The sequence below is a fragment of the Giraffa tippelskirchi genome, chromosome 7 (genome assembly GCF_054371585.1).
Source record: "Giraffa tippelskirchi isolate mGirTip1 chromosome 7, T2T-mGirTip1v1.2.pri, whole genome shotgun sequence".
Taxonomy (NCBI): Eukaryota; Metazoa; Chordata; class Mammalia; order Artiodactyla; family Giraffidae; genus Giraffa; species Giraffa tippelskirchi.
Genome location: NC_137281.1, coordinates 44,740,874 through 44,761,693, shown reverse-complemented (window position 1 = coordinate 44,761,693; position 20,820 = coordinate 44,740,874). Strand labels below are relative to the sequence as shown.

The window sequence follows — 20,820 nt, the reverse complement described above, 5'->3', positions numbered from 1 at the left end:
CCACTTGTTGTTGTTGTTTGGTCACTCAGTTGTATCCAACTCTTTACAACCCCATGGACTGCAGCACGCCAGGCTTCCCTGTCCTTCACCGTCTCTTGGAACTTGCTCAAACTTATGTTCATTGAGTCGATGAAGCCATCCGATCATCTCGTCCAATGTTGTCCCCTTCTCCTCCTGCCTTCAGTCTTTCCTAGCATCAAGGTCTTTTCTAATGAGTCAGCTCTTTGCATCAGGTAGCTAAAGTATTGGAGTTTCACCTTCAGCATCAGTCCTTCCAATGAATATTCAGGGATGATTTCCTTTAGGATTGACTGGTTGGATCTCCTTGCAGTCCAAGGAACTCTCAAGAGTCTTCTCCAACACCACAGTTCAAGAGCATCAGTTCTTTGGCACTCAGCCTTCTTTATTGTCCAACTCTCACATCCATGCATGACTACTGGAAAAACCATAGCTTTGACTAGATAGATCTTTGTTGGCAAAGTAATGTCTCTGCTTTTTAATATGCTGTCTAGGTTGGTCATAGCTTTTCTTCCAAGGAGCAAGCATCTTTTAATTTCATAGATGCAGTCACCGTCCACAATGAGTTTGGAGCCCAAGAAAATAAAGTCTGTCACTCTTTCCATTGTTTCCCCATCTATTTGCCATGAAGTGATGGGACCGGATGCCATTATCTTCATTTTTTGAATGTTGAGTTTTAAGTCAACTTTTTCACTCCCCTCTTTTACTTTCCTCAAGAGGCTCTTTAGTTCTTCTTCACTTTCTGCCATAAGGGTGGTATCATCTGCATATCTGAGGTTATTGATATTTCTCCTAGCAATCCTGATTCCAGCTGTGCTTCATCCAGCCCAGCATCTCGCATGATGTACTCTGCATATAAGTTAAATAAGCCGGGTGACAATATATAACCTTGACGTACTCCTTTCCCAATTTGGAACCAGTCATTGTTCCATGTCCAGTTCTAACTGTTGCTTCTTGACTTGCATACAGGTTTCTCAGGAGACAAGTAAGGTGGTCTGGTATTCCCATGTCTTTAAGAATTTGCCACAGTTTGTTGTGATCCACATGGTCAAAGGCTTTAGTATAGTCAATGAAGCAGAAGTAGATGTTTTCTGGAATTCTCTTGCTTTTTCTATGATCCAAATAATTGAGTCATATTAATTAATTATTAAAATTAAATTTGAAAAAGAAGAGGGGAAGGGAAACCATTAGGGTACATTCACATTTAAGTTTCTCTATATACCCTTTGAAAGTTGGATTTTACTATTTTATTTATAGCTCCCAGCTGAAAATCTAGCCTTGTTACTTTGACCTGATTTGGGTAATTTGAAACCTAGAATCTGGACAGATGTACATGCAGTGTTTTAATTACCATAATTTAAAATTTTGAGCAAGATGGGTTGCAGTATTAATATAGATAGTGCCAAGCTCATGAGCAAGCTATGCTATTAAAGTTTCTCTTCTACTGTATATTTAAAACTGGTAAAGATAGTAAATTTTATCTTATGTGGACAAGAATACTGGAGTAGGTTGCCATTTCCTTTTCCAGGGAGATCTTCCCTACCCAGGGATCGAATCCACATCTCCTGCGTTGGTAGGCAGATTCTTTACCACCCAGCCACCAGGAAAGCTTATAAAAAATATGTGTGCATTTAGTTAGGATTCTTTCCCTCAGTTAGAAATATCCTGTTTAAATTTGAAAATATTTCTTTTTATGCTGAAGGGAAGATTTTTTAACAATATTTATTTTAAAAATATTCTTCCAGATTACCAAATAAGTGCCAACTGCCTTCTTTAGGTATAAGGTGCTGGGTATATGCCAAGTGAGAAAAGAGCATGAGGGGTTCCTCAAAGGTGCACGCTGTAGTAATACAGACCACTCACAAGCTTGCAAAAAGCCCTGGCAGGGAGAAGACAGGTGACTCCTACAGACATCATCTGCTGTTGGTGATAGAGACTGTTGTCTTAGCACCCTGATGTTTGTGGGACTTTATGGAGGAGACCAGGTTGAAAGAGTGAGTCGGAAACTGGATAAGCAGAAAGGAACAGTCCAAAGGTAGGACAGTGGACAGAAACTTGAGATGAACATGACGTTTGTTTGTTTAATGGAGTGTTCCAAAGCAAACAGAGGGGACACAAGCAGAGAACTGCAGGGAGCAGTGAAGTTGTGAAGATCATCAGAAAGTCGGGGCTTTATTTGGGAAATACTGGTTTTGGAGTATAAAGTGATATCCTAAACATGACATAAAAATCTGTTACTCACCCACCCTTCCTTCTTCCCTTGCCTTTGTTCACTCAACAAATATTTTTTGACCACTTCCTTTGTGAAAATCACTGATATAAGAAAATTAACCTGACCATAAAGTACAAAAGATAGGCAGAAGCAAATGTGAAGCAGAAAGTCCAGAAAGCCTGTAACAGTGATCCAGGATTGTGGTCATGTTACTGGATTGATAAAAGGACTAATGTTTTTTAAACACTTAAGAGTATATGCCAAATACTTTATAATAACTATAAATGGAATATAACCATTAAAAATTGTGAATCACTATATTGTATAACTATAATTTAAATAATGTTATGTATTATTTAAATTGTTATGCACTTCAATAAAAAATAAAGTATGTATATTGAGGAAAAAGAGCATATGTCAGATATAGCTAAATGCTTATGTATGTTATGTGTTATCTTCAAAACCCTATAAAGTAGATACTTTTATTATCCCAATTTACCAGTGAGGAAACTGAGGCTTAGCGAGGTTAACTGATATAGTCACACAGCAAATAATAGTGTAAATATCATTTGTTTAGCAGATCAAAGTTTGTAAATATTTCTATTGGCGCTTTTTTGTTTGATCCTCTGCCTTTGTGTTAGGCCTCCTACATACCATTATTCTCATTTTTTATTTTACACAAACACAGAAGAACATAGAGAAACTTGCCTAGGCAGTCATTCATCAGATAGTAAGCACCAGCTGTGTGGCAGGCATTTTTTTCTTGGCATTGGGGCCACAGCGATAGACAGGATAGATCAAGTTGCCTGTTGTCAGGGAGTTGTTTTCTGGTAGGGATGAATAACAGTGAATATATAAGTAAATAAAATCAAGTAATTTCTAGAAATGACAAGTACTGTAAAGCAGACACATAAGATAAAGTAATAGAGGAGGGCTGCCATGGTAGACGGAGAAGGCAATGGCACCCCACTCCAGTACTCTTGCCTGGAAAATCCCATGGACGGAGGAGCCTGGTAGGCTATAGTCCATGGGGTCGCTAAGAGTCGGACACAACTGAGTGACTTCACTTTAACTTTTCCCTTTCATGTACTGGAGAAGGAAATGGCAACCCACTCCAGTATTCTTGCCTGGAGAATCCTAGGGACGGTGGAGCCTGGTGGGCTGCCGTCTATAGGGTCGCACAGAGTCGGACATGACTGAAGCGACTTAGCAGCAGCAGCAGCAGCAGCCGTGGTAGAACATGAAGGCCTTTCTAAGGAAGGGATGATAGTTGAGACCTGCATAACAAGAGGACCTCATACAACAATCGAAAGGAAAAACATTCCAAGCAGAAGTGCAACAAGTGCAGAGGCCCTGTGATGGGAACATAGTTGGCATGTTCAGGGGACAGAGAGACCCCATTGTGGCCAGAATGTGGTGAGGAAGAGAAGAGAATGAGGAAATAGTAGGCTGGAGCTAGATTATGTGAGGACTTGTAGGCTATTGTAAGCAGCTTGGTTCTCATTCTGTAAACAATGGGAATTCAGTGGAGAGTTTTAAACAGGGTGTCCGTGTGTATGCATGTGGAGGATGGTGGTGGAAGAGGGTGAGATCGTCTAATTTGCACCAATTTTGTCACCAAAATCTTGTAACCCTCCCCTTATAAAATACCTTAAAGTAATTGATAAAATTGATAAAATACCTTAATCTTATTCTCTTTTCATTTTTTTATAATTATTTTAATTTTTTATGGCTGCATCAGGTCTTAGTTGCTCAGGCTCACTAACTGTGGCTTGCTTGGGCTTAGTTGCTCTGTACCATGTAGGATCTTATTAATAGATCCTAACCAGGGATCAAACCCACATCTCCTGTATTGGAAGGCAGATTCTCAACCACTGGACCACCAGGAAGTCCCATATCTTTTCATTTCTATAGCAACATTCAGGATTGAAGAGTAACAATGGCAACAGTAACAATCACTTTCAGTTCAGTTCAGTCGCTCAGTCGTGTCTGACTCTTTGCGACCCCATGAATTGCAGCATGCCAGGCCTCTCTGTCCATCACCAACTCCCGGAGTCTACCCAAACCCATGTCCATCGAGTCGGTGATGCCATCCAACCATCTCATCCTCTGTCGTCCCCTTCTCCTCCCGCCCCCAATCCTACTCAGCATTAGGGTCTTTTCCAATGAATCAACCCTTCACATGAGATGCCCAAAGTATTGGAGTTTCAGCTTCAACATCAGTCCTTCCAATGAACAAACAGGACTGATCTCTTTTAGGATGGATTGATTGGATCTCCTTGCAGTCCAAGGGACTCTCAAGAGTCTTCTCCAACACCACAGTTCAAAAGCATCAATTCTTCCGCGCTCAGCTTTCTTCACCGTCCAACTCTCACATCCATACATGACCACTGGAAAAACCATAGCCTTGACTAGACGGACTTTTGTTGGCAAAGTAATGTCTCTGCTTTTAAATATGCTATCTAGGTTGGCCATAACCTTCCTTCCAAGGAGTAAGCATCTTTTAATTTCATGGCTGCAATCACCATCAGCAGTGATTTTGGAGCCCAAAAAAATAAAGTCTAACACTGTTTCCACTGTTTCCCCATCTATTTCCCATGAAGTGATGGGACCAGATGCCATGATCTTAATTTTCTGAACGTTGAGCTTTAAGCCAACTTTTTCACTCTCCTCTTTCACCTTCATCAAGAGGCTCTTTAGGTCTTCTTCACTTTCTGCCATAAGGGTGGTGTCATCCACATATCTGAGGTTATTGATATTTCTCCCGGCAATCTTGATTCCAGCTTGTGTTTCTTCCAGCCCAGCGTTTCTCATGATGTACTCTGCATATAAGTTAAATAAGCAGGGTGACAATATACAGCCTTGACGTACTCCTTTTCCTATTTGGAACCAGTCTGTTGTTCCATGTCCAGTTCTAACTGTTGCTTCCTGACCTGCATACAGGTTTCTCAAGAGACAGGTCAGATGGTCTGGTATTCCCATCTCTTTCAGAATTTTCCACAGTTTATTGTGATCCACACAGTCAAAGGCTTTACACTTTAGGACATTGTATATTCCATGTGAGAGGAGTCACTGAGTATGTATGCGTGCATGTTGTATTGCACAGTCATGTTGCACAGTCGTGTCCGACTCTTTGCGACACCATGGACTGTAGCCCTGCAGGTTCTCCTGTCCATAGAATTGTCCAAGCAGGAATACTGGAATGGGTTGCCATTTCCTACTCTGTGGCATCAGATTCTTTACCTCTGTGCCACCTTGGATCCCTTCAAGTATGTGTGTGTGTATTCTTGCATACTTTGTGAACCTAAAAGCAGAAAGTATTATAATATTATGAAGGATAATACCATTCAGAAATAGAATGTGTTAATTACTATTGGGAAGTTTTCAGAGAGACTTCATTGGTTTAGACAACAATTTTGGTGATTTGAAGAAAATTATGAAAATATAGAGAAAAGCAGTTCCAACTTTGTCACTGAAAGGCAGAGAATTGTTGTGGTAGGACTGGCCATGAAAAATTTCTGTGAAAAGAAATGGGGTGAAGTGTCCTAGGAAGGGGAACACATGTAAACCCATGGCTGATTCATGTCAATGTATGGCAAAAACTATTACAATATTGTAAAGTAATTAGCCCCCAACTAAAATAAATAAATTTATTAAAAAAAAAAAAAAAAAACCTAAACTGATTATGGTAGACGGTTTGTGAATTGGAAGTTTCTGAAATGCTATTTTCACAATAGAAGTGTACTTCAACTGTCAAATAGTCCCCTAACCAGATGCTTACTCTGATTCAACATGTTGTAGTAGGCATTTTAGATCTGAGTGCTCTGTCATACAAATAGAAATAACATTGTCCTAAACGGGCCTGTGATTTGAAAGGAAGATACTGATTTGCCAATTAGTATCTACAAGCTACCTTTTTATATTTTGGAATAATGTCTGTATTCTAATAGATGTATTCACTTGCTTTTTATTTAAAAACTCTAATTGTCCTGAAAATTATAGATAATGGCCCGCTGTAAGTTTACTTCTTTTGATGAATAAATTTCATCCGAGAAAAATAAATTTTAATGTTTTCATTTGTTAGAAATCTTGAGACTCTGAATAATGACTTTTTCTCATCTTTTTGAGTAACATCAACTTTTAAAGTTATTATCAAATAAAAATGGAATTTATAGCGTTTTTAATGTGTATTTATTTTTGTGGGGTTGTTCCATCATATTTTCTCTCATCTGTTCTTTTAAATCACATTGAAGACTGCCTGAAATGGCATTTTCATGATGATTCTGAGAACCGTCCTTCTACTGTATGTTATTTACTGCTGATATATGTATTCTGGTGTTTGTTGCCTTCTATCATACATAAATTCTAGTGGCATATTGAATACCATAGAGAGGAACTGACTGATGGTAAATCAAACATTTAACAGCATACTACTGGGAATGTTGGATTCATTACTATAAAGAAATTATGTTTGATCAGTATTTTCAGAACCTCCTAATACTGTAGTTTATTGATACTTCTTAATGTTAATTATATACAAGTTCAAAATTGGGTTCATTTTAACAATGCATAATATATGCTGCAGTGAATCTTTTCTACACAAAAAAGAATAGTAAATGTCCAACACTATGTTTGATTAGAACTATTAAGCCCAACAGCTTGTATTTAACAAACACAGTGTTAATTATATAGTCAATTGGGTAGAGCATTCTCTAATGTAAAAGCTATATATTAGAATAAAGCTATTTTGATGTATAAGGTGCCCCAGGAAAACTGGCTAACAAGAAAGGGAAAAGTTTTTTGTGGTGAAGATGTCGAAAAAACAATTTTAACTCACAGTCACTTTTTTTTTAGAGAATATGTAAGTTGGGTTTTTATTTTTAGTTCCTACTCTTCCCTTCATAGTTAAATGATGGAAAATGACTCTCAGTCCCTAAACTACTCTTATGCATCATTCAAAATAGCCCTGAAAGGCTAGCCCCTCTGGCCCTCTGGCAGTGGTGAGATTTATGGCTTTCCATTCCTTGGTATTCCATTACTCTGTCTACACCATCAAATTGATTAGTAGGCAAATGGAGAGCAAGGAAGGAGAGGCGACTGCTTAGAGCCAGCTGGTGTCCATCATTTTAATGAACTGCTTAGAGATGGTTAATATTATCCTTGGTTCTCATTATTGTCAGTGATGATCAGATCTTTTAAAATGTTTCCCCCTCTTATTCTGTATTACAGGGTCCACTGGAAAATGATTTGGTTGTCTATGTAGCACTCATAGCAGAAAGCCAACGGTATGAAATCCAGATGGGTGCTATGTTCTTTGGACAGAGAGGGAAGGGGGTTGATTGCTTTAGGCTTATAATATTGTGTATGGTGGTAGAAATTAGTTTCATAGACCCCTTGACAAGGTTTCCAGTATGTCACTAATGTCACTTTAAGTGTCAGAACAACATTCTTTTCATGTTTAAAAACAATTTTGTTTTAGTTGGTGCAAATATTATAGTCTGTGACCTGTGCCAGTGCTGCCCAGCATGTAGTTTTGAGAAATTAATGCAAACATATTATGGGGATCATCCCCCAAGTTAGTACTTACCTCACTGCCAGCCACCAGAGCTCACATCTGATCTCTGTGAAGAACACCCCCCCCCCCCCCGCCGCAAAGAGGGCCTGTAGATTTCAGTGCATATGACATATTGCTGATATTTAACAAACGATAATATGTTCCCAGCTAGCAGAGTCTCTCACCTTTTCTCCTCCCCCTTCATCATTGTTTTTTAATAAATGCAATATCTTTTTTTCCTTTTGTTTTCTAGCCTTCAAGTTTTCCTCAACACATATGGTATTCAGACTCAAACTCCTCAACAGGTGGAACCCATTCAGATCTGGGCCCAGCAGGAGCTGGTGAAAGTAAGTGATGCTGCTTCTTTACTGTCTCCTTTGTGGAGGTACTAAAGCATGATTACTTAGCTTACAGTCAGCTAAAATCCAATTCTTAAATAAGGTCATTGATCCAAAAGTCTTTAATTAAGTTGAGAGACCCACTTTATCAAACATTGTTACTAAAAAGCAACTGCATTGTGTGTGTGCCTTATATTCATAGGTCTTGTTAATTTCCACTCCTTGCTAAAGTGTTGTTACTAACCTGGACTGACCAATTAAATAACAAATTAGCCTTAATATTAGTAGCGGTGTATCAAATTAACCTTTACATTTGATTGATTTTCCCTTTAACTATTAAAGAAATGTTCTCACCTAAATATTGTTGGTAATAACTACTGCCCTTTTTCTCTTGCCTTACTCTTTGGAGTCTGAAGTAATTCCTATCTTCTTTGGTTTGCTGGTTCTCAATATAATTATAAAGTGACAACTGAATTTATCTGTGATACAGTTACATACCTATTGGATTGAATTAAATGTGGTGACTTTTGAGGCCTTTTGCATGCACTGCTCTACAGATGTATCCAGGAGTGCCTGAGTTTAGAAATATTCCTGTTCGTTAGGGACAGGAAATTGTTGACCTCCACTAATTATTTAATAAACCACTGTTTTTATTTGGTAATTGTTAAAAGCAATACAGGAAAATTTCCACAGTGTTTGGTGGAAGTGTTTGGTTTCTTTCAGGTGATCAAGGTGAAGTCAGTAAAGTTGATGTAAATGTTTTTGATTAAAGCATTGACTTTACAAAAAGAATAAAAGCTTAGAGAAGTGAGGTGCACATTGTAGGGAAAATGCAAGGCTCCAGTGTTGTTGCTAATCAGACTGGACCTTGGACCCACTGGCCACAAAACCAGAGGTAACGCAGAGCACCAGCTCTTCAAAAGTCCTTAACAAATTTAGAGTTTTTCTGCCCTAATTAAAGAGATATGGCTGAAAATGCAAGGAACCCTAGAGGAGGTAATACTTTAAAATCACACTAAGAAGTAAATGGTGGAAAGCTGGGTTTCAGATAGAACAGGCTAAATGAGTCCAAGAGGAAAGTAAGGATCCCCTAGGTAAGGAGAGGAGGCAGCATGGAAGGTCTGAAAATCCAAGGCTATAACACTGTGCGCTTATCACTCAGATACAGGCTGTATTTGCTGATACACTTTTAAGGTCTCTCACTGAAAGCTCCAGAGAATGGTAACAAAGGTTATTATTCTTTGATAAACATGCTTTCAAAGCAAATTAACCTGAATCTGTTTTTTCAGGCCTAATTTATATCAACACCTCTTTCTGTTAGAGTCTGTACTCTACCAGACAACAATGCAGTCAAGATTTAAAAGACCAACATGGCTCCAGGTGACGTGATTGTGGCATTTTATCCCTTCATCAGCAACACCTGCTCTGTGCAGAGCACTATATGGGGCATGTAGACAAAATGACCCTGCCCTTGTTCTCAGTCAGTGACCTCTGGATCTCGTGAGATGACAGAAAAAAAATTGTTAATGACAATCCACTTTGATCAGTACTATGATAAATGTTAGTACAACGTGCTGAGGAATCACAGATGTGGTAGCAAGCATTCTGTTACAAAGTGAAGACTTATTGGGTTGGCCAAAAAGTTCCTTTGATTTTTTTTTTTAAGTAAAAATAGAAGACACATTTTTTCATTTTCACCAAGAACTTTATTAAACAACATAGTCACCATTTTGTTCTACTACCCTCTGCCATTTTTCAGGCAACTTCATAATTCTGTCTTCCCAAAACTTTTTCTTTTTGAGCAAAGAACTCTTCCAGGTACCTTTTACAGTCTTCCAGGGAATTGAAATTATTTCCATTAACAGAATTTTTAAAGACAAAAATAAATGGAAATCTGAAGGTGTAATGTCGCAAATACAGCAAATCATAACTTCCCAGCCAAGTTGTAGCAATTTTTACCTGGTCATCAAAAAAGCATACAGTCTTCCATTATCCTGATGAAAAATTATGCATTTTCTGTTGACTAATTCTGAATGCTTTTTGTCTAGTGCTGCTTTCAGTTTGTCTTACTGGGATCAGTATTTGTTGAAATTAATCGTTTGGTTTTCCTGAAGGAGCTCATTTAGAGGACTCCCTTCCAATCCCACCACATACACAGCATAACCTTTGGATGAAGGCTGGCCTTTGGTGTAGTTGGTGGTGGTTTTATTTTGCTTGCCCCACAGTCTCTTCCCTTCCTATTGTACAGTTATATCCACTTCTCACTGCTTGTCACAATTTGTTTTAGAAACAGAACATTTTTGTTACATTTAAGTAGAGAATCACATGTGGAAATAGATCAAGAAGATTTTTCTTTTGCTTAACTTACATGGAACCCAAACATCAAAATGATTAACATAACCAAGCTGGTGCAAATGATTTTCAGTGTTTGATTTAGTTATTTTGAGTATGGTGGCTCTCTCCTGTGTGATATAACACTGTTCAGTTGATGTCTCAATTTGATTGCTATCAACTTCAACTGGTCTACCCAACCGTGGAGCATCATCCAGTGAAACTCTCTACCATGAAACTTCACAAACCACTTTTGAAACGTTCAGTCAATCACAGCACCTTCTCTATACACTGCACAAACATTTTCTTGCATGTCAGTTGTGTTTTTCCTTTTCTTGCAATAATAAAGCATAATGGCTGAAAATTTTGCTTTTTTTTTTCTTCCATCCTCAGTATTAAAATGGCTACACAGAAATTGACCAGTTTGCTGGGTTTTTTTTTTAATGCACACTGATATGACAGCTGTCACAATACAATCTAACAATTGTTTTGAATGAAGTTAAAGACAACTAAGTGCTACTAGGGTCATCTTACAGAAAAACTGAACAAAAGTTTTGGCCAGCCCAAGAGAATGAAGTATTTCTGTGTTTCTGGGTGGTTTTGTCCCTACTGTGTGTTCCAGTGCATTAAATGGTGTGAATGTATATAACATGGGGACAGTATTATCTGCATCCTGTAATACTGGGAACATTCTGCCTCTGATTACCTGATTGTCATAGACTTTCTGTGGCTCAAGAAGTTAAGGAAACTACTTTTAATGTAACTGAGTAGTATTTAAAGATTTCCTTTCTACCTAGGTAAATACAAGGGAAGGGTATCTCCATCTAGTGCTGTGCATTGCAGTTTCAGTGCAGCCTATACAATAAAATGCTTTATAGAGAACTTTTTCTGTCTAGTTGGCTTTGTCTAAAACCACTGCTATTCCAGAGCTAATATGCACAGTACATGTGGCTTCAGAGGACATTCATTTGCTTTCTCATTCATCCATCAAGTATTTCCTGAGCACCAGCTGTATGCTAGGCACAGTGCCAGCTCAGGGGGTGCTGTTCTCTAGGAATAGTCAGTGCAGGAGAGAGACAGACCTAATTCTGACATACATGTATGCATCATGACAAAATGAACAGAGAGCTCTGGTGATGGCATTAATTTTGTATACGTTGAGGTTGATACTTGAAATCAGTTCAAATCATAGTCAGTAGATTGTGTAAAGACAGTTGGTTTTATTTTACATTTAAGAAAATTTAGGTTAGATTTCTGCCTCTCTTCAGGTACAAAAATAAATTCCAGACAGATTAAAGTTTTACATATTTTTAATGATTAAATATAAAATTACTAAAAGAAAAAATAGAACAGTTTACAACTGTTGGAAGGGAAAGTCCAATCTTAGAGTAACACCGGTGCCAAAAAGCCATTAAGGAAGTGATTGATACGTTTAAATAAATTTAGTTGTAGGTGGCATAAACAACCAGCACATCAAAGGTGCTTGTGAAATTTCCTTGCAGAAAATTGTTTAGATTGAAATACCACATGCTGAAATGATGTTTGAATTAATATACTGTCATTCTCACATCTCATAACAACACTGAAGATGAGCAAATTGAGTAAAATATTTGATAAAAGGAAAAAATGTGTAGAACATACAAATAGCTATTAAATATATAGGAAAATGGTCAACCACAAAATATTTGAATACAGTTGTTTAAAACTAAAGTGAAATATCATTGTGACCCAAAAGAGTGGCAAAAATGGCCTGTGCACTGTTAATGTAGAGGTAATTGGTCCATTATTTCTGGAGGGTGACCAACCTGGCATTATGTTTGAAAGAGAATATATATTCTCTTTGATCTATCAAGTCTGGGAAATTATCCTGCAGAAGTAATACTATACTGACCAAAGGTGGTTACTGAATTAGTTTTGAAATAACAAAAAATTGGGAGCTACCTTCATCAGGTAAATCCATGTTCATTTTAAATACAGTAAGGAGACCTCTTAATTGGATTAAGCACTCATCCTCTGGCACTGATTAACATCTAGTTCATTCCAGGTCTGTTTTTACTTTGTAGAAAACAATACTAATTTCAAAAAACTGGAATACCAGATTATACAGTGTATGAACCCATTTATGTAAACATATGCACGTGTGTGTGTGTGTATGATATGGGTATATATTTATCTATGTACTGTTAAAAATCTGTAACCATATTTTATACTTCCAGTGTTTCTTAGGGATCACGTAATAAATTACACTCCTTTTAACACATACCAAAGTGAAATGCTACTGCTACTGCTAAGTCGCTTCAGTCGTGTCCGACTCTGTGCGACCCCATAGACGGCAGCCCACCAGGCTCCGCCGTCCCTGGGATTCTCCAGGCAAGAACACTGGAGTGGGTTGCCATTTCCTTCTCCAGTGCATGAAAGGGAAAAGTGAAAGTGAAGTTGCTCAGTCGTGTCCAACAGTTGTTGCCTAAGGGATTGTGAGAGTAACAGAAGCATCCCCTTGTAGGGTATGGATTAAGTTTTTCATATAATCAGAAAAATCAATAAAGACATTTTCTTGTTGGTAGGAAATAATTGAAGGTGGAAATCTAGTAGAAGTTATGTGGCCCTGTTTTTTTAAACTTTAAACAGTGAAAAGTTTTATCACATAGAAAGCATTTGTCGGTGTTCTTGTGTGAATCAGGTAGAGCAATGCAAGTTGTAAATTCGTGACATGATAATATAAGAACAGTACTGAAGTTTAGAATATTGCTAAATGGATCTCAAAAGTTTCACTCTCAAGTATCCCAGTGCCCCACAATCTAAGTTGATGTCATTGGCTGTCTTGTTTTCCTGCAAGTGCGTTGAATAAAGTTTCCCTGGCCTCTTTGCAAAAATCAGAAATTAGCAGGGCAGTAGTCAAGATGAGAAAAGGGGGCAAAAAAAGGAAAAGCATTAGTTTTTGTCTGGCTCTGATTTACATATTTGTGTCTTACAGGCTTATTTCCATCTGGGTATCAATGAAAAATTAGGACTCTGCGGAAGGCCAGATAGGCCTATTGGCTGCCTTGGTACATCAAAGGTGCTCATGAATTTTCCTTATAGAGCAGTGTTCAGATTGTAATACCACAGATTAGAATAATGTTTGACCTGCTGTGTATCCATTTGCACATTTCATCATATACTTGCACTAATTATCTCAATTATTATTTTCTGCAAGTAAATAGTTTTGTATGATATCATGAACTCTTCTAAAAATAAATATGCATCTCACTGTTATATCTAAGCATAGTAAGATATCTGATTATAGTAGTATTTACTTAGAGGTTTTTTCCATTACAGTAGAGGTGGACTACCTTATCAGCATACTGATTCAGTTAAGAAACTAAAATTTCTTGATATTATGTAAATTTTATAAGATTATTTGCTTATTCAGAGTAAACATCAGTTTTAATTTTTATTAAGAATGTAGTATTGTACCTTTGCATTTGGTCTGTTTCATACATATGTGTGTATGGATATATGACTTTTTTTTACTATCGCTTACAGATTTATCGCATTCTAGGAAAGACTGTGGTTTGTTACCCTATCATCTTTGACCTTAGTGATTTCTACATGTCTCAAGATGTTTTACTGCTGATAGATGACATAAAGGTAGCTTCAGAATGCCTTTTAATTGAATGGGATGATTTTGTTTCTACTGATTCTATCATAGAAGTGCTCCTGGGCCTATGCTACTGGATTAACACAGTATCAAATATGAAAGTTAAACAACATCTGCATAGCTTTGGGGAGTTAAACTACTTGCAGCCTTAGAATAATAGATGTATTCTGTTTTATATTAAGTTGTATGACTTTATTTGCTCTACCTTCTACTAATGGAATGAAAGGATATATATATATATATATTGTAAAAGCAGAGGGGGAACTGTTTTGGAAACCATGTTCATATAACAGTAAGTTTATCTCTTGTTGAACAAAAGTTGAGTTAGCAAAATGATTTTATTTATGAATAATTTCAAGTAAAACCTCACCTAACTCATAATACCCATTCAGTTAAAATCTCCTACATTCCCTTTTCCATTTGCAGAGTAGAGAAGCTTAGAGTCATGGCCCAGAGCATGAAGTCCGGAGCCAGATTTTCTTGTTAAAATCTGGACTCCACTGTTTACCAGCTGTGTGATCTTGTGCAAATTGTTAACTTCTCTGTCCCTGTTTTCTCATCTGTGTAACTGAATAGGACTGTCCTGAGGATTGGGAGTTAATATATGCAGAGCCCCCAGAATAGTGCCTGGTACATAGTGAAGTGTTATGTATGTGTTTGATGTGATAATGATGATAATAGAAATTGAGTCAAATAAAGAACTCTCCATATTTCTAATGGTATATATAGATTCAGCCCAATCTCTTCTACCTGCTGTAATATAAATTGTAGAGTGAGATTTAATCTTCAGATGGTAACCTTGGGTTGATTTTCCTTCCCTGAGACCACTCTTGAAAACTGTATTTGTTAGGCCTCAAAAAAATAAAATAAAATAAAAAAGCAAACAAGGCAACCTTAAGACATGTGTGATCTGGTGATCTGATTATTTGTAAGAACAAAATTTAAAGTCAAAATGATTTCTAGCTTAACCTGGGTGTTATTAGACCATTTCTACCCCTAAGTAGTCTGTCTTACCCAGAGTTTAATTGTGAAATTATCTTGATATGTAAGAGTTTTTTTGGCTCTTTGCCACTAATGGTTAAGCATCCTAATCAACTCAGATACTGTGCCATTGCATCCTATCTCATTCTTATGTTTTAATAGAATGCACTCCAGTTTATTAAGCAGTACTGGAAAATGCATGGACGTCCACTTTTCCTTGTTCTCATCCGGGAAGACAATATAAGGTAGGTTGATGAAAGAAGTGAAGTGCATGCATCTCACTGCCATTAACACTGTGAACCCTTTGGAAGCAGGGCCTCCTTGCATTTTATATCCATCTCAGCATGTAACAGAGTGGTTTGCATATATAAAGGGCACTTAGTACTAGATTATTAATTTCTCATTCTGTCGTTAATATGCACATTTTGTTTATCTGTTTATATTTTTCAGAGGTAGCCGATTCAATCCCATATTAGATATGCTGGCAGCTTTTAAGAAAGGAATGGTTGGAGGAGTCAAAGTTCATGTTGATCGTCTACAGGTAGTCTTCTGAATTTCAGTGTTTCTTTTTCCAGCACAATTAATCCATAGAATCAACTATGTTTCTTAATTATATTCTTTGTAAGGTTTTTGTCTGAATGTTTTATTCTCTGTCTACCTTCCTATTCCTGTTGTCACCACCCTGTTTATCTGATCCTTCCAATCTGATGCTTGAGCAATTGCACTGGTTTCCCATCAGAATTTTAGACTTTAAAAGGTCATCTCTTACCTCACTTTTGCATATGAGGAAACTGGAGGCCAGAGTGGTGAAGTGACCTGTATAATCTCAGGTTCTTTGACTCCATGGTCCAGTGCTCTTTTCCCTACCCCACAGTGACATCCAACCTGGAGATAATGCTTGTTCCATTCAGATTTTACAGTTTTATTTTCACAGCTCCTAAATAATAGAATCCCTTTGTGGTTCCCTATTAGTCATAGCAGCCTCTCTGCCCACAATTATCTCCTGCTAAACATTCTTTCTGCTTCAGCCAATACAGCTTAATTACTGTGTTCTCACCTTTTTGAGGTTCTGCCCCTTTCTGCTCACTCCATTTCCTCTGCCTGGAGTAGCCTCCCTTCTTTCAACATCACTAGGCTTTGAAGTCTTACTGAACATTAAAGGCGAGTTCTGCAGAATCCCTCAGACCAGAGAGGATACTTTTCTTTTTTAATATCCTTTTATGACCATTAACATAAACTATCCAAATTGTAGTCCATTATGGGCTTAAATTTCTTATTTCCATTAAAAAGTTGTGATCATTTCATAGTCTTTTATGTGGTAGGTGCAAAGTATTGAGTGAAAAAGAGGAAAATTTATAAAGAGGGACCTATGTAAGTAACCTGGTAAATGGCATGTTTATATTCTCATTCACCATTGCTTGTGTTTTGTATACTCAATTGATTTTTATCCAAGTTTTCATCTTTTCCCCTTACTTTTTGTTTTGTCTTTTTGTATTTAATGCTTTCTGGGGCAATTTCCTTGATATTTAGCATGTAGCTCCTCTGCTGATTTTTGTGTTTTAGCTATCTTGTTTTTAATTTTCCCTTTTATAGCATCTTGTACTTTTTTTCTGAATATTATCTTATCCTTCTAAGAATAGTAACAGGAGAGCTTTGGAAATCTTTCTTTTGTACATTATCTCTTTCAGGTTTCTTTTCTCTGTTTTGGGAGGGCTCAGTCTTTCATGTTGGAGTCATTTGTTAGCTATCCCTTTATTTTTAAGAGTGAAAGAATAAAAAGTTTATTGGAAGCTGTGTGTTTGGGAACAAGGATCATTGTCATGATGAATTTATTTATAAGGTGGGCTAGTGGAAAGGACCAGTTTTGCTGGGGAAAACCCCAGGTGCCAATATCTGAGTGTTTTTTTCTTCTGAGTTTTTCAAGTTCCCAGAAAATAAACATCTAGCCTTCTGCTTGAGGGATGTACATTTTGCTTCCGTGTCCTAAGAGCAGGGTTGGGTTAAGGAGCCAGGGGTACTGCACTGTTCTGTATAGTATCAGAAACATCTCTCATTGGGACACCTGTTTTGCACGTTGTTGCTTTCTACCAATGCAGATTCAGAAAACAATAAAATGGTACATTATCAGATTGTACAGGGTACTTACAACAGCACAGATTATTTTCACATAGGCAACATAGGATGAAGTAGCTTAATCCTAACAGCTTAGATGCTAGAACATGAGTTTGTGCAACACCGCACTTTGAAAGTTGGAGCAGTGGATAACAGCTTCTCATCACTAAGCAGTGAAGCCTTTGTTCGTATCTACATCTTGGACATAAATGACAGCTTTCCAATTTTTAATCAATTCATTTATGAGTCTTTCACTTAAACTATTATTTAATCTTTATATCTTCTGCTCTCTGCTGTGCACTAAACCCTTGAGTACAGTCTTAACCAGAGAATAAGCCTCTTTTCGTCTTGTAAAACCGAAACGCTATACCCATTAAACAACCCCTGATACCCTCAAACCAGCCTTTGTCTTCTCTTTAGTACAGGAAATGGAAATGACACCTGTGTACTTCTCTGGGCCTTTATTTAAGGCTCTTTTAAATGTCTTCAGCCCATGGTCTATAGTCTCTCTCATCACTGGGCCTCAGCATCACTTCCTAGCTTCATCACCCAGGACATGTCTTCATGCAGCTAAGTCTCAGTCCTGCTTTCCACACCAAGAGTACTGAGTACTTTCCAAATCTTTAATGTGATTTCTTTTTTTCCCTGCTCATGCTATTACTCTAAACTAGAACTGCTTTTTTTCTTTTTCCCTTCTAAGTCATACTTTAATTTTATAACTTAGATCAATCTCACCTCTTTAGTGAAGTCTCCAAGTCTGGAATTAATTTCTCCTTCCAGTGTGTTTCTGTGGCATTTTCCTTGAGCTTTGCTATAGCTCTTATTTTAGATAGAACTAGTTTCTTGTGCCTGCTTCCCTGTGTGGATTGAAAACTTTTATTAGGCCAGGCTTTACTCATCTCTGCATTCCCAAAGTATTCTGCTCACTACTGTTCTCTCTGTAAGAAATATGTAAATATTGGTTCCTTGATTCAACAAATACTTACTGAGTGTCCTCTCTAGGCAGTGGAGACATAATGGTGAAAAAAAATATACAGAGTTCCTGATCTCATGAGACTTATTTTAGTAGTAGAGCAAAACCAAAGATAAGGCCAGATAGGGATTCAGAATAATGGGATGGAGTACGGTCTTTGGTGGTATGTTCAGTTGGAGAGGACCTTGGGGGATATAATTGAATATCACTGAGCAGGATACCTTTTTGAATACTGTATTGCATTCGACACATATATTTGTCAATATTAAGTTATTTAATTAACATCAGAACTAAAGTATTAATGCCTAGCAAAATAATTGCAATAGTTTTTTAATAAAACTAATTTAGCCAAGATTTTATAATACCTACACATGGAGTATAACCTTTAAAAATTATGAACCACTGCATTGTATACCTGTAACATATAGTAGTATACATCAACTGTAATTCAATTAAAAAAAAATTTAGGAGCCTCTGCAACCAACTAAATTTTTTAAATAAAAAACTCTGTAGACTATTAATGAAATCTACAGCTTATCTGTTAATTCAGACTAGCATTTACTTTGTGAGCTGAATTAATGTGTATTATGTGTATTTTGTTCATGCTATATCCTTAATACCTAGCATAGTGCTTGGCATATATGTGTTCAGTAAATATTTGTCTAACAAATTAGTTAATTGTAGAGCAAGATGTTTAGGGATAAGTCTGCATCTTAGGAAATACCACTCTGTAGACTTCAGTTTTGCTTGCCACTGCCCTCTGCCCAGGCACAGACCCTCCGCACAGACCCTCCTCTCAGACCCTAACTGTGGCTGGGCCACATAAAAATGTGCAAATTAGTTGCATGTTTGGCCTTTCTCATTCAAACTCTGCAAGAAAGCTTTAGTATGATTGGTAGCATGTTCATTCTGCCATTTGTAGTGGATATTTATTGATCATCTACTTTTTGAATTTTCACTAGAAGAGAAGGCAGCACAATTCTTACGGTTAGCCAACAAGAGTAACATTCCCTGTATCCTGTTGTTTCACATTTGAAAGGAACAGGAGAAAATAGAGAAAGTAATATATGTAACACAGTTTTGATTAAAGAATTACCTTATTTTTAAAGTAACAATTTATGGCTTGTTTCCTAGTCAGTATATTTCTCACTTTTATCTGACAATTCATCAGATATTTAGAAGTGACACTTAGCGCTAAAAATCATTGTGGGTTATCATTCATTTACACATGAACCACTGACAAACAACTATTATGTTCAAGTTTGGCCTCATTTAGTTTGTTCAAGGGCTTCTCTGGTAGCTCAAACAGTAAAGAATATGTCTACAATGCAGGCAGACCTGGGTTCAATCCCTGGGTTGGGAAGATCCCCTGGAGGAGGGCATGGCAACCCACTCCAGTATTCTTGCCTGGAGAATCCCATGGACAGAGGAGCCTGGCGGGCTATAGTCCATGGGTTCGCAAAGAGTTGGACATGACTGAGCAACTAACACACACACAATGGAATATAAAATGACCAAATTTGGTTGCCAGAATGTAGAGAAGCACTGGCCTAGATAATCAATAACTTCATGATCCTGAAAAATGGAGATTTGACAGTATCTTATCATTGGATAGCCTTGAAATACATTATGGTAGCCAAATCCAAAGAGTAATTTCACATTATATTTTCTGAATACAGCTTTAATATTTCATGGTTTTTTTAAATATCAAATTTTTGTCTTTTAGCATATTAATAAGTTCTGAGTTTTTAATTGAACTTCTAAATAATAGGATAGAAAGAAAAAACAGTTCATCTGATTCTGCTATTTATTATAACTCACGAATTTGTAGCTTGATGTTTATGTTCTATTTCAGGGAGATTTGTTGTATGTGAAAATCTGTCTGATTTTAGAATGTTCATTTTAAGAAATTACTTAACAATCATGTCTATTTTTTAGGTAAATTTTTTTAAAGTATTACACTTACAGAATAGTATGTGCATAAATCATAACGTTATGGCTTGATAAATTTAAGAGTTGTGAATCTTTTCTCAATTGCATTTCAGACACTAATATCTGGAGCTGTGGTTGAACAACTTGACTTCTTACGAATCAGTGACATAGAAGAGTAAGTTCCTTTAGGTTATTTATTGTGTTTCTTGAGATTACATTAGGAATGTAGGAAATACAAAACTTTTTCTTTCAAATTCTAGGCTTCCAGAATTTAAGAGTTTTGAGGAATTAGAAGTTCCCAAACATTCAAAAGTCAAACGACAAAGCAGCACCTCCAATGCTCCTGAACAGGAACAGAAGCCAGATGTTACCATGACTGAATGGAGAAACAAACCTACCCATGAAGTTCTTCAAAAACTGAATGTGAGGAAGATGCAATTCCCACATAACCCTGAGTGAGGTTGACAGAACAGGAACTGCCAGGGGCAAACCATATTTCTTTTTGTCCTCCCAGAGACGGTAGCAATTAGCCTGGAAGTAGATGGCCTGTCTATAAATGAGGCAGTAGTGAGAAGTAGTTCTCATGATCTAATATTAGCGTGAATGTCTTTAAGATGCTTAAAATGGGTTGTCTTGTGTATGAAAGTATTGAATAGCCCATTAAAGAAGTATAGTTGCTTTGGGGATCTCTAGATTTCTCTTTCAGTGCCCTTTCTCTTCTTTTCCCAA

The 20,820-nt window shown here is 37.1% G+C and overlaps 1 protein-coding gene across 10 annotated transcripts in view; it reads left to right on the top strand.

Annotated features, from left to right (window-relative positions):
* PHKB (phosphorylase kinase regulatory subunit beta) overlaps positions 1–20,820 on the top strand; it is a 203,830-nt gene that overhangs the window by 148,254 nt on the left and 34,756 nt on the right. For all 10 annotated transcript variants that reach the window (XM_081507930.1, XM_081507929.1, XM_081507936.1 and 7 more), the window contains 8 exons: positions 7,460–7,515; positions 8,038–8,131; positions 13,428–13,511; positions 13,979–14,083; positions 15,237–15,319; positions 15,525–15,615; positions 20,205–20,266; positions 20,352–20,514. In XM_081507930.1, the coding sequence (XP_081364056.1) occupies positions 7,460–7,515; positions 8,038–8,131; positions 13,428–13,511; positions 13,979–14,083; positions 15,237–15,319; positions 15,525–15,615; positions 20,205–20,266; positions 20,352–20,514 (738 nt within the window). The remainder of the gene's footprint in view (positions 1–7,459; positions 7,516–8,037; positions 8,132–13,427; positions 13,512–13,978; positions 14,084–15,236; positions 15,320–15,524; positions 15,616–20,204; positions 20,267–20,351; positions 20,515–20,820) is intronic.